This window comes from Salmo salar, chromosome 16, assembly GCF_965601325.2.
Source record: "Salmo salar chromosome 16, fSalSal1, whole genome shotgun sequence".
Taxonomy (NCBI): Eukaryota; Metazoa; Chordata; class Actinopteri; order Salmoniformes; family Salmonidae; genus Salmo; species Salmo salar.
In genome coordinates, this window is record NC_138306.1 from 26,531,595 (window position 1) to 26,545,363 (window position 13,769).

General features: G+C 39.5%; 1 protein-coding gene across 1 annotated transcript in view; it reads right to left on the bottom strand.

Annotated features, from left to right (window-relative positions):
• LOC106573448 (voltage-dependent calcium channel subunit alpha-2/delta-1) overlaps positions 1-13,769 on the bottom strand; it is a 160,603-nt gene that overhangs the window by 27,313 nt on the left and 119,521 nt on the right. Inside the window, exons 29-32 of the mRNA XM_082962632.1 lie at positions 12,159-12,245; positions 11,914-11,981; positions 11,766-11,804; positions 11,589-11,660 (exon numbers count right to left, since the gene is read on the bottom strand). Of these exons, the coding sequence (XP_082818758.1) occupies positions 11,589-11,660; positions 11,766-11,804; positions 11,914-11,981; positions 12,159-12,245 (266 nt within the window). The remainder of the gene's footprint in view (positions 1-11,588; positions 11,661-11,765; positions 11,805-11,913; positions 11,982-12,158; positions 12,246-13,769) is intronic.

Below are 13,769 nucleotides of genomic sequence, written 5' to 3' on the forward strand. Positions count from 1 at the left end.
AACACCATAGTGCCCTGAAGGGCCGGCCCCAGGTGGTAAGGGTAGGCAACAACACATCTGCCACGATTATCCTCAACACCGGGGCCCCTCAGGGGTGCATGCTTAGTCCCCTCCTGTACTCCCTGTTCACCCACAACTGCGTGGCCAAGCACGACTCCAACACCATCATTATGTTTGCTGATGACACAACAGTGGTAGGCCTGATCACCGACAATGATGAGACAGCCTATAGGGAGGAGGTCAGAGACCTTGCCATGTGATGCCAGGACAACAACCTCTCCTTCAATGTGAGCAAGAAAAAGGAGATGATCGTAGACTACAGGAAAAGGAGGGCGGAACAGGCCCCCATTAACATCAACGGTGCTGTAGTGGAGCGTGTCGAGAGTTTGAAGTTCCTTGGTGTCAACATCACCAACAATCTATCATGGTCAAAACATGCCAAGACAGTTGTGAAGAGGGCACGACAACAGCTTTTCCCCCACAGGATACTGAACAGATTTGTCATGGGTCCCCAGATCCTCAAAAAGTTATACAGCTGCACCATCGAGAGCATCCTGACTGGTTGCATCACCGCCTGGTATGGCAACTGCTCGGCATCTGACCATAAGGTCATAATCTATTTCTTGAACTGCAATGTTGGTTAAGGTGTTGTAAGTAAGCATCTCAGGGTAAGGTTATATTCGGTGCATGTGACAAATAACATTTGATTTGATTTGAATTTATTTGTTTCTAATTTTGTCAGAAAGTTGTTTTCATTGCAATTTAAAGCATACTGTTAGCTAGCTAGATAAAGTTAGTTGGCTGGCTCACTAGCTAAAGTTATGTGCATGATCTGTGTAGGAGCTCTAGAAAGAGGCCAGAGTTCCCGAGTTGTTTTGAATGCGACATTAGAGTTGGGATTATGGTTAATTATTTAGCTAGCTAGCTAGATGTCTAAACAAAATACTCCACTATGCAAGTGCCCTTTTCACTGTATCGTTTACACCTTTTGAATCCTGTGCATGTGACAAATTAACTTAGATTTTATTTGATATAGTGTGTGATTACCAGAGATGTAATGTGAAGAACAACATGACCTGCACCACAATCAGAATGGTATATAGGCCAAGGAGTAGATAAAGTACATTTTTATTACTACTTTTTGCTACTACTTTCCCCACTTTTAGTCTTGAAATCTTTGGTTGTTTACTACACTGAGAATCCTTAAAGAGATGGATGGGGCTAAGGCTTAACCTGTTGGGGGTAGGGGGCAGTATTGACACGGCCGGATAAAAAACGTACCCGATTTAATCTGGTTACTACTCCTGCCCAGTAACTAGAATATGCATATAATTATTGGCTTTGGATAGAAAACACCCTAAAGTTTCTAAAACTGTTTGAATGGTGTCTGTGAGTATAACAGAACTCATATGGCAGGCAAAAACCTGAGAAGATTCCTTACAGGAAGTGCCTTGTCTCTGTTTATTGAAGACTGAGGATCTTTGCTGTAACGTGACACTTCCTACGGCTCCCATAGGCTCTCAGAGCCCGGGAAAAAGCTGAATGATATCGAGGCAGCCCCAGGCTGAAACACATTATCGCTTTTGGCAAGTGGCCGATCAGAGGACAATGGGCTTAGGCGCGTGCACGAGTCGACCCCGTGCTTTATTTTCTTTCGTCTTTTTACCTAAACGCAGATTCCCGGTCGGAATATTATCGCTTTTTTATGAGAAAAATTGCATAAAAATTGATTTTAAACAGCGGTTGACATGCTTCGAAGTACGGTAATGGAATATTTAGAATTTTTTTGTCACGAAATGCGCCATGCTCGTCACCCTTATTTACCCCTTCGGATAGTGTCTTGAACGCACGAACAAAACGCCACTATTTGGATATAACAATGGATTATTTGGGACCAAACCAACATTTGTTATTGAAGTAGAAGTCCTGGGAGTGCGTTCCGACGAAGAACAGCAAAGGTAATAACATTTTTCTTATAGTAAATCTGACTTTGGTGAGTGCTAAACTTGCTGGGTGTCTAAATAGATAGCCCTGTGATGCCGGGCTATCTACTTAGAATATTGCAAAATGTGCTTTCACCGAAAAGCTATTTTAAAATCGGACATATCGAGTGCATAGAGGAGGTCTGTATCTATAATTCTTAAAATAATTGTTATGCTTTTTGTGAACGTTTATCGTGAGTAATTTAGTAAATGTTTAGTAAATTCACCGGAAGTTTGCGGGGGGTATGCTAGTTCTGAACGTCACATGCTAATGTAAAAAGCTGTTTTTTTATATAAATATGAACTTGATTGAACAAAACATGCATGTATTGTATAACATAATGTCCTAGGGTTGTCATCTGATGAAGATCATCAAAGGTTAGTGCTGCTGGTTAGTGTCTTCTGGGTTTTTGTGACATTATATGCTAGCTTGAAAAATGGGTGTCTGATTATTTCTGGCTGGGTACTCTGCTGACATAATCTAATGTTTTGCTTTCGTTGTAAAGCCTTTTTGAAATCGGACAGTGTGGTTAGATTAACGAGAGTCTTGTCTTTAAAATGGTGTAAAATAGTCATATGTTTGAGAAATTGAAGTAATAGCATTTCTAAGGTATTTGAATAACGCGCCACGGGATTTCACTGGCTGTTACGTAGGTGGGACGAAATCGTCCCACTGGCCCTAGAGAAGTTAAGAGGGTGTGAACAATGTTGAATGGGTGTAGACAATGAAGAGCTCTCCAGTAGGTGTACCAAAACATTTACGTGCCATATTCTCAGAAGTGGGTTTACAAGTTTATCCACTTTCAAAGCAGAATTACTTTCTCATTGTTCCTCTGCAGTGTATGAAATACCATTTTCTAGCTCGGAGTCTCCAATTGTATCCAATGTAAAAAACAAAATGTCTAATTTTAATACATAGGACCGAATCCAGGTGGTTGGTCACATATAGACATAAATAACTGAGCTCTCTGTAAATAGACGGGTTGGTTGTTTAGCATAAAAACAGAGGTGTGCGCAACTATGGGGCAGACGGGGTTACCTTAGATTGTGGACATGTAAATTATATGTGTTTATTGAAAACATAAATACATTCGCACAATGAGCACTTGTTGTCTCACAAATACATCGTTACAGTTGTTGGTTAGTTAGATAGCGATTTTTTGCCATATTAGCATAGATATGATATCAGTCAAAACAACTCAAAACAAGACATGGTATCAAGAACAAGATAAAACTAGCTGAAACGAGCCACCTACGATTCCCCACATGGCAGCTTCTTGTCATTGTTGCAAGCTATCTAGCCATCTGGAATCACAACAACACACTGACTTCTGCGTCATTGAATCACGTGCATTGTTTTTGTGACATTGTCAGCTAACCTGTCTATTGGGGAGCAATGGTGCAGTTGAGGGTAAATGCACCTTTTTTTGACCCACGCTAACAGAACATTTTTATTTATAGAGTAATTTGAGTTATTATCAACAGTTAAAAAAAATGCTGAAACACTTTACTGCCGCTTACTGTAAATGATTGTGCATTGTGGGAAAATTGCTGTATTTCAAAAATGTACTGTAATTCCAACTCACAGAATACAGTACTGTATCTTTGGAGAGCCAAATACATTTTGACCACGAGTGGGTGAATGGTATTGTTGTTTCATTAACATATTTTGGGGCATGCCTTGTAACAGGCTATATTTGTTGCATCTGTGAGAGGGGATGCTTACCAATTTAAATCCTGTGGTTATAGTCAGGAGCGAAAATCTGATTTCAACTTTGGAGGGGACAATTACATTACATTTTCTCAAGAGCAATTCCTGAGGGGGACACCAAAAGTAGTGCTGTTACACATAGCCTACATTGTAATATGGTAAATGTATATTGAGGAACCAAAGAAATAAGGTGTTTGCCGTACTCCTAACTACCGGTACCCAAAACTACACAACTAATCACAACAGCAATACCATTGCCTTTAACAAATCTTAGTTCAGTCACCAGTTTAAGTTGAGAGTGGGGGTATCCATGGCATTTTCCAATTATGTTCCTATTTTACAAGTCAAAAAAATTGAGAACCTTTCATAATGTTGCCAAACAAAGACTCAACAAACTTAACTGAGACTCCCTGTCTCTGCCAGTCTGTCCCTGCATATCTGTCCCCAACTCTGCTGTCTGTGTGCCATCTGTTGCCTGCTCTGCCTAATGACATCATTGTGAAACATTTCCATTAGAATTTCATTTCTTTATTATGAACATTTTATCAACTAGTCTTTGAGATATTAGGCTACTAGGGTTCTTACTTTGCGTTTTGGTGTACTGAAAAATACTCTGATGTCCGTCTTTTATTTTTCTGCCATTTTTCTACCTGGCTGGCTGGCTACACACACACACACAGTGTGTAGGTTATTTACAGTAGGAGATGGGCTTCTATCATCTTATCTTTTATCATTCTATTTGGGCTTTGATCTAAAAGGTACCTAGCAAATGTGAAACGGATTAAAATGACAAGAGTTGACAGTTGTATGAGTTCACCATTTACACAACATATGCTGCAACCTTTTGTAATTTTAATAGTTTGCTTCATATTGGCTGGCTTCCAACAATAGCTGAATTTGCAAAGCTAGCGAGCACCAATTCCGTTTCAGTGGTGTTTGCTATAATCTTTGCTACCTGGGTTAAATAAAGGTGAAATAAAATAAATAAATAAAAGTTCCCTTGCGACAATTTAGCTTTTGTACCGAGACCATTAAATATATTTAAGACAATGGTAGAAGAGAGTGTAGTTCTGTTCAGTTTGGACTTCAGTTTATCGCTAACCTTATCACAAGGACTTTGAAGCACTAATTTACATCATCTGCATGCTGATCTTGGAATAAATTGACGATAGCAAAGATTCCATCTTTGACGAGGCCACATAAATGGTATAGGTACTAGCTAGCTTAATAGTTAATATTTGCGCGCTAGCTCTGCATATTCACCTAGTGTGTGTGCGCGATTGACTGGATTAACCTCACGTCAGTTACGTTCATTGAGTGCCTTTCAGACAGTAGACACAACCCCTCTGTTACCTTGCCAACTAAGGAACTGGCAGTGGATCAAACCATTGTGAGGCAAAGGGTGGCAGGGTCTTAATCTTTTGAAACTTAAAAACGCGCTATTAAGTGTCTATAATCAGCACAATTGCTTTCATTGCGTATTATTAATATTATATAAATTACATAGTTATGTTTCAGTGATATATTGGGGGGGACAAATCATATTTTTCCCAGGATGGGGGGGTCGTGTCCCCCCCGTCCCCCCCGGGATTTCCGCCCCTGGTTATAGTGTCAGTCAAGTTATGATGTATAGAGGACATATTGATGCGACAGCTAGCTTTTTGCCATGTCTGTTTTTCCCCTGTAGTTGCTGCCAGTTTGGAAGCCTTTGTTAAGGCTTCTTGAAGTGAAAGTTATATAAAATGCCAACTCGCCATTAATGTTCTGTAATGTGTAAACACTTAGCAGTCAACCTTCTTTCACCAATCTCTTGTAATTACAGTAAAATACTGTGAAAACAAACCCTTCAGTTCCTTGGCAATTTCTCGCATGGAATAGCCTTCATTTCTCAGAACAAGAACAGACTCACGAGTTTCTGAATAAAGTTATTTGATTCTGGCAATTTTGAGCCTGTAATCGAACCCACTAATGCTGATGCTCCAGATACTCAACTAGTCTAAAGAAGGCCAGTTTTATTGCTTCTTTAATCAGGACAACAGTTTTCAGCTGTGCTGATAATGATCAATTAGCCATAATGATCAATTATATATATATATATATATATATATATATATATATATATATATATATATATATATACACACACACATTTTAGAATAAGGCTGTAACGTAACAAAATGTGGAAAAAATCAAGGGGTTGGAATGCTTTCAATATGCACTGTACAAGCATCATACAACCTCTAACACAATAAATTCATTTGACTTGGTTAAAATCAGTTTTCTTTCGACCTAATGTGTTTACCACTTTTACCATGTGGGTTCTTCCTTCACAGACTCCATGAAATTATGACCTCCTCCTAAATATTTTGTCAAACGTGACCGACCGGCTTGATTAAGTCTTATGAAGCAAAATTTGAAATGGTGTTTTTTACATTGGGTAAAAGTAGAGGCTCAATTTATTTTTAAAGGTTCTGGACACAGTGAAACATAAAGAACACACACACACTGGAATATTCAGTTCATGCAACTTTCTGATTTGTCTCGATGGTCTCTTAGCCTCTTTTGTTGAACTGTGATTGGTTTCTGTGTGTTATTTTGGTTCCCAGGGGCGGGGTCCTGGCCAGGTTTGAGCCACTGACGGAGGGATCACTAGAGTCTATCCCAGAAGGTACGCTCAGATTTCTCCTTCTCAGTCCTACACTATTAGTTAGTTAGCCTCATGCTCCCATACTATACAGTATGTGCCATGGCCAACTCCTATTGTATAAAGCCATGAAAACAAACAAATACACTGGCTCGCTTCCGTCTTAAGTAGCAACATTTTAAATTGTATTTTTTACATGATCTAAAACAGACTCAGAGCAAGAACATTGTATATCATACACTACAGTTGAGGAACAATTGGAAAGGAATTCTGCTTTGAAAGTTGATATACTTGTAACCCAACGTTTGAAAAAAATAAAAAGTATAAACACAAAAACAATAGGCTGCATGACATCAGCAGCCTATTGTTCCAAAATAGCATAGCTGGTGTATTTTAACACCAATAAACCCATCCTTTCAAAAAAATATGTTTTTGTATATGTCAATCTAGCAAACCAGGCAACTAAAAGCAACTTTCTAAACAATTTTATGGTTCGTTTCAATCTTATTAGCTAGCTAGTTCACGTTAAGTTAGCTGGCTAGCCAGTTTATATAATGAACATATCATATAGCTGACAACATTTTAACTTTAGCTAATTTGTTTTCATTATTAAAGGAAAGTAAACAAGATAATCATTTACAAGTTAATGCCGAGCTAATTACATAAAATAGCTTACGGTTATGAGTGTGACAAAATAAAAGCAGGGCATTCTACAAAATAATTTTAGAACTTGGACACTCTCTTGTTGGCCTAACATTATATCCTAATTTGACTTTGGTGAAGGTCATGTTGTTCATCACAATACTGCCTCTGGGAAACACACACTATATCAAATAAAGCTCCAAGTTTATTTGTCACATGCACAGGATACAGAAAGGTGTAAACGGTACAGTGAGATGGTTATTTGTATAGTGGAGTCTTTTGTTTAGACGCGTAGCTAGCTAGCTAACTAAACAATGAACCATAGTCCCAACTCATAACGTTACTACCCTGCGGGAATCTGCAGGTAGCTAACGCTAACCAACTAGGTTCAATATTAGCTAGCTAACATTAGGCTATAACTAGCAATGCAAATGGCTCTGAGACGCAAATAATATTACTACACAGATCATACATGTAACATTAGCTAGCGAGACTGCCAGCTAACATTAGCTAGCTAGCTAACAACACATTTTAACTTGCAATGAAATGAACTTTCTGACTAAATTAGAAACATTTGATATCCCAAAAATATAGCTAGCTAGACTCTCTTACCTGTATACATGGATGAACGCTTCTCCCTCTCTGTCATGGATGCCTTGGTTGCCCTTAGTTTGAAGATGTAATCCGAATACAGGTGTACTATACAACAGCCTTCTGTGTGTTCTCATTTCAACTCCCTTCGCATATTTACAATCAAACGCCAGAATTTTCTCCATCTCCTTAGCTATCATACTTTGCTTCCACATTCCACTGATTTCAAAACACAGTCCTCCAGAAAGTGGAGAGCATTAGCAACACTTGTTTAGTCTTTGTGATATCTTTCAAAAATGGCACATTAGAAAGGATTACCTACACATGCTGAGCAGCTCATGTTATAGATAGAAGCGTGCTACGTCGCAGACCAATCCGAACTCATCTCTCAGCATGTCCAGACAATCCATTATCTCAGCCAATCATGGCTAGCGGGAAGGTTCCTGACTTTTTCTGTGGCTAAACCAACTAGCCTCATAATTAAAAATTGTATTCGTACTTACAGATGGCATACAAGTTTGTTATCTAGGCACATGAAAGTCAATCTGCCCCCCCAAAATATTTTTTATAAAAATTAAATGTTAGAGTTCAAATGCCTCTCCTGTGAAGTAGTGACATGCGACATATGCCTAGTTTCCTGAAACAAGACACAAATTATTAATTTTGTGTATGGTTCCTTAGAAACAAGGGACTCAACTTATTCCTTTGGCTCAACTTACTCCACTCCCCTATATGTCACTTTCCAAATCACATAAAAATGTATCTGATCATTTATGCATACAAACTTTGGATTGTGCTCTCATTGATTGTGACCCCGCTTATTAATATCTGGGCATCTGGATTGACGAAAATATGTCTTTCAAAAAGCATGTTGATGATACATTTTTTGTGTAGGCTTCTTTAATAGGAACAAGTCCTGTCTTTCGTTAAACAGCAGGAAACTAAACAACATTCATTCCGGTTATTGACCATGGCGATATCGTCTATGTGAATGAAGCTTCCACTGTGCTGAAGCCATTGGACATCGTTTTTCATAGTGTATTGAACTTTATTATGGCCGATACACATCATTGCATTTTGTATCAGAAAGTAGGTTTGCCCTCTTTGAAGTCTCGTCTTCTGTAGATCAGAGAAGGGCAACTGGTGACCTTTTGCAGGCCCGCAGATCAAAATCAAAAACTGAAAACATTTTTCCCCTATGGCAAAATGTGTAGAATTGCAGGAAATACAGTGCCTTCAGAAAGTACTCAGACCCCTTGACTTTTTCCAAATTTTGTTACATTACAGCCTTATTCTAAAATGGATTTTAAAAATATTTGAAAAATTCTCTCATAAATTTACACACAATACCCCATAATGACAAAGCAAAAACTGTTTTTTAGAAATGTTTGCTAATTTATTAAAAATAAAAAACAGAAATATCAAATTTACATAAGTTTTCAGACCATTTACTCACATTTGGCAGCGATTACAGCATTGAGTCTTCTTGGGTCTTCTTGAGTCTTCTTGGGTACCTGTATTTGGGGAGTTTCTCCCATTCTTCTCTGCAGATCCTCTCAAGCTCTGTCAGGTTGGATGGGGAGCGTTGAAAGCGCTGAAAAGCTATTTTCAGGTCTCTCCAGAGATGTTTCATCGGTTTCAAGTCCGGGCTCTGGCTGGGCCACTCAAGGACATTCAGAGACTTGTCTCGAAGCCACTCCTGCATTGTCTTGCCTGTGTGCTTAGGGTCGTTGTCCTCTTGGAAGGTGAACTTTGGCCCCAGTCTGAGGTCCTGAGCACTCTGGAGCAGGTTTTTATCAAGGATCTCTCTGTACTTTGCATTTTCTTTACATTTTCCACAGACATGTGCCTCGACATAATCCTGTCTTGGAGCTCTACAGACAATTCCTTCTACCTCATGGCTTGGTTTTGCTCTGACATGCACTGTCAACTGTGGGTCCTTATATAGACAGGTGTGTGTCTTTCCAAATCATGTCCAATCAATTGAATTTACCACAGATGTACTCCAGTCAAGTTGAAGAAACATCTCAAGGATGATCAATGGAAAGGATGCACTGGAGCTCAATTTCGAGTCTCAAAGCAAAGGGTCTGAATACTTAAATACTTATGTCAATAAGGTATTTCTGTTTTTCTAAAAACCTGTTTTCACATTATCATTATGGGTTATTGTGTGTAGATGGCTGAGGAAATGTTTTTATTCAATCAATTTTAGAATAAGGCTGTAATGTAACAAAATATTGAAAAAGTCAAGGGGTCTGAATGCTTTCTGAAGGCACTGTAATCCGTAAAACTGAAACAAGCAAAATTTGGAGAATTGCATGAAATTAGTTCTAAAATTGCAAAATCTTCTCTCCACCCTCCATAGCAAAATGTGAGGTGGGCAGAGGACTCAGTCGGGTTCTCAACTTTTTTATTTCTTTATTGGTACAGTAAGTTAGTCTAGCGGCTAGCTATCCAAATTTGTATTAATTATGGTCAAATAACCGACTGGGGAGCCCCTATTCATTTGTTGGTCACTTTCACTCAGATATCATATAAAAAACTGCAAACATTTCTCCCCACCCTATTGCAAAATGTGTACAATTTAAATATTGCTCAATTTTCTCTCACTCACCCCCATGGCAAAATGTATAGATTTGTAGCAAACTTTCGTTACAACTGTTACATGTTCTCTACGCCGCATGGGAAAATATATAGAGTTTCAGAAAATGTACTCTAAAACAATTGTTTCTCTCTGCTGTCAAGAGGGGGGGGGGGGGGGGGGGGGTCGCTAAAATGTTTGATAGCAAGGTGGGGAAACAATATTTTGCTTAGGGTCCCCAAAAGGCTAGGGCCGGCTCTGACTACATGTATGGATGTGGGCACGCAGACCCGCGAGCCACTGTGGCCCGCTATGATAAAATAACAGATTTTTTTGTGGACCCCACACCCATCAAAGTTGCCCATCCCTGCTATAGATCAATGCATTGCACATTTTTTGTCAATAAAGCCCTCTTGCATAAACTTCCACCATACCTTACTTCATTGTTAAGTTACAAGACAAAGACTCTGGGATGGCTAACCCTGGAGATGCTGTCAATCTACACCGATTTAGGTAAATCTGCTTTTAGTTGGTGGAGTTGGTGCCTCTAGGGCAATTCATGCAGACATTAGAGGGCCTTTTTACTGACGAATGTGTTTGTTTTATTTGATTGTGTTTTGCTTATCGTGTTTGCTTTTCATGTATTGTGTAACTGATGTATATATACTGTAGATACTGTATGAATAATCTAATTGTTGTTTATTGATGTGTTCATGCCGGGCTCATCTGTGAAAGAGACCCACAGTCTTTCGCTGTTAAATAAAGGTTAAATACAATAAAATAAAAAAAGATCGGATGAAGCAGGGATGGAGAGAGGAGCAGGAGAAGAGATCTGGTGGCCAGCCAAACCACAAAAACCTTTTAGCTCTCATTCCAAAAGGAGTGTCTTGGCTTTGGGACTATGGGTTTATGTTCTACAAACTTCAGAATACTGTAGATGCTATGGAGCCATTACCGCTTAGATCTGTGCTTTAAAAACTCTGTTTTGTTTGTTGTCATGCCAAACATGATATGACATTGGTATTAAAGAGTTTTAGAGACGCAAAGGAAATGTCTGTGGAAACAGGCAAGAAAATATTATCTGGCTAGTCAGAGCTAAATACAGATCAGGTCAACACATTTTATAAAGGCTAGTTTCCCTGTCCCAAATTGACCATGTTTTTATTCCAGGACTAGACTTAGTCTAGGTCCGGAAAATCAGACAGACAGACAGACAGACAGACAGACAGACAGACAGACAGACAGACAGACAGACAGACAGACAGACAGACAGACAGACAGACAGACAGACAGACAGACAGACAGACAGACAGACAGACAGACAGACAGACAGACAGACAGACAGACAGACAGACAGACAATAATATTGACCCTGCTCTGGTACGACAAATGTACATGTCTGTGACAGAGTAATCTGATTAGGTGACAGAGACTCACCTGTGTGATATACTCCTCCTGATTGGACATCAGCAGAAAGCCTCCATCATCCAAGATGACACAGTCAACATGCTGCAGAGAGTGAGAGAGAGTGACAGATAGAAAGAGAACATCAGTCAGTATAGAACATTATCAACATTTCAAAAGATTTTCCATGAGTGAGATAGTCCATTGTACCTTATCATTCTTCAGACAGCCACAGATTTCATCCTTGCACTGCAAACGCCATCAAAGCACACACCATCATGAATGAATGGTCACAACTTTAGCAAACACAATGGGATGTGAATAAGAAATCCTAAACTAAAGAAAGTGTTTCTCTTACGTTGACTTTAATGGTGGCGTTCATGAAGCTGTTCATCCAGGCAGAGACGTTCAGTTTCACTCCCACCACTACAGGACATTGAAACAACAAAAAGGATATTCAGAAACATGTTATTGAATAATCCTGTACAGAAGGAGCTATGGATGTTTCATCTTATTCTCTAGGCTGTCAGTTTTAATTCAGAAGTACCCAATACAACAACTAAGCACCCAGCTAAGGAAATGTGGACGGTTCTGTCCACTCACCCGCTGGTTTGAGGTTGACTCTGTCTATGTTGAGATCTACAGCCTTGCTCACCAGAATACCTGACTCATAGCCTGACTCCCTGCTCTCTGCAGCAGAGAGAGAAGGAGGGAGAGTGAGGGGGAGCAGAGGTAAGAGTGTCAACACATTCACATGTAGTGACACTTGCATGACAATGACAGTGACAGTAATTGTGTGAGGCTTTAAAAACCCATTTGGTGGAAATCATGTTTCATGAAATAACAAATATGATAAAATATATCATATTTCTTTGTTTGGTCTCATTTAAGTGGGTAAATGGTCATGTGTCTGTGGCAGTGCAGTAGGAGCACATACAGTACAGCTGTAGATAGAATACAAATGGAATAGTCCCAAAAGTGCAAACACCGGCCTACCCTGTATGTGAGGCTAAACGAAGCACACCAAAAGTATTAGAAAGTAATTGGCCTAGGTCACTGATTGGGACCCCAGGAATGCTAACGTGACCATAAAGATATTTGACTCTGCATGTTAGCAGAGAAAGATCTATCATGGGTCAACTCTCCCCACTCCTGGAATGGTGTCATAGTGTTCTTCAGCTCTCTATTGAGTAAACCCTACTCTAGTCTACTGGATCTACTCACATACTGCTGTTTGACCTGGAATGAATAAATAAATACAGTTGAAGTCGGAAGTTTACATAGACTTAGGTTGGAGTCATTAAAACTCGTTTTTCAACCACTCCACAAATTTCTTGTTAACAAACTATGGTTTGGCAAGTCGGTTAGGACATCTACTTTGTCCATGACACAAGTAATTTTTCCAACAATTGTTTACAGACAGATTATTTCACTTATAAATCACTGTATCACAATTCCAGTGGGTCAGAAGTTTACATACACTAAGTTGACTGTGCCTTTAAACAGCTTAGAAAATGCCAGAAAATGTCATGGCTTTAAAATCAAAAGGCTAATTGACATCATTTGAGTCAATTGGAGGTGTACCTGTGGATGTATTTCAAGGCCTACCTTCAAACTCAGTGCCTCTTTGCTTGACATCATGGGAAAATCAAAACAAATCAGCCAAGACCTCAGAAAAACAATTGTAGACCGCCACAAGTCTGGTTCATCCTTGGGAGCAATTTCCAAACACCTGAAGGAACCACGTTCATCTGTACAAACAATAGTACGCAAGAATCAACACCATGGGACCACGCAGCCGTCATACCGCTCAGGAAGGAGGCGCGTTCTGTCTCCTAGAGTTGAACGTACTTTGGGGTGAAAAGTGCAAATCAATCCCAGAAAAACAGCAAAGGACCTTGTGAAGATGCTGGAGGAAACAGGTACAAAAGTATCTATATCCACAGTAAATCGAGTCCTATATCGACATAACCTGAAAGCCCGCTCAGCAAGGAAGAAGCCACTGCTCCACAACCACCATAAAAAAGCCAGACTATGGTTTGCAACTGCACATGGGGACAAAGATCGTACTTTTTGGACAAATGTCCTCTGGTCTGATGAAACAAAAATAGAACTGTTTGGCAATAATGAGCATCATTTTCTTTGGAGGAAAAAGGGGGAGGCTTGCAAGCCAAAGAACACCATCCCAACTGTGAAGCACGGGGGTGGCAGCTT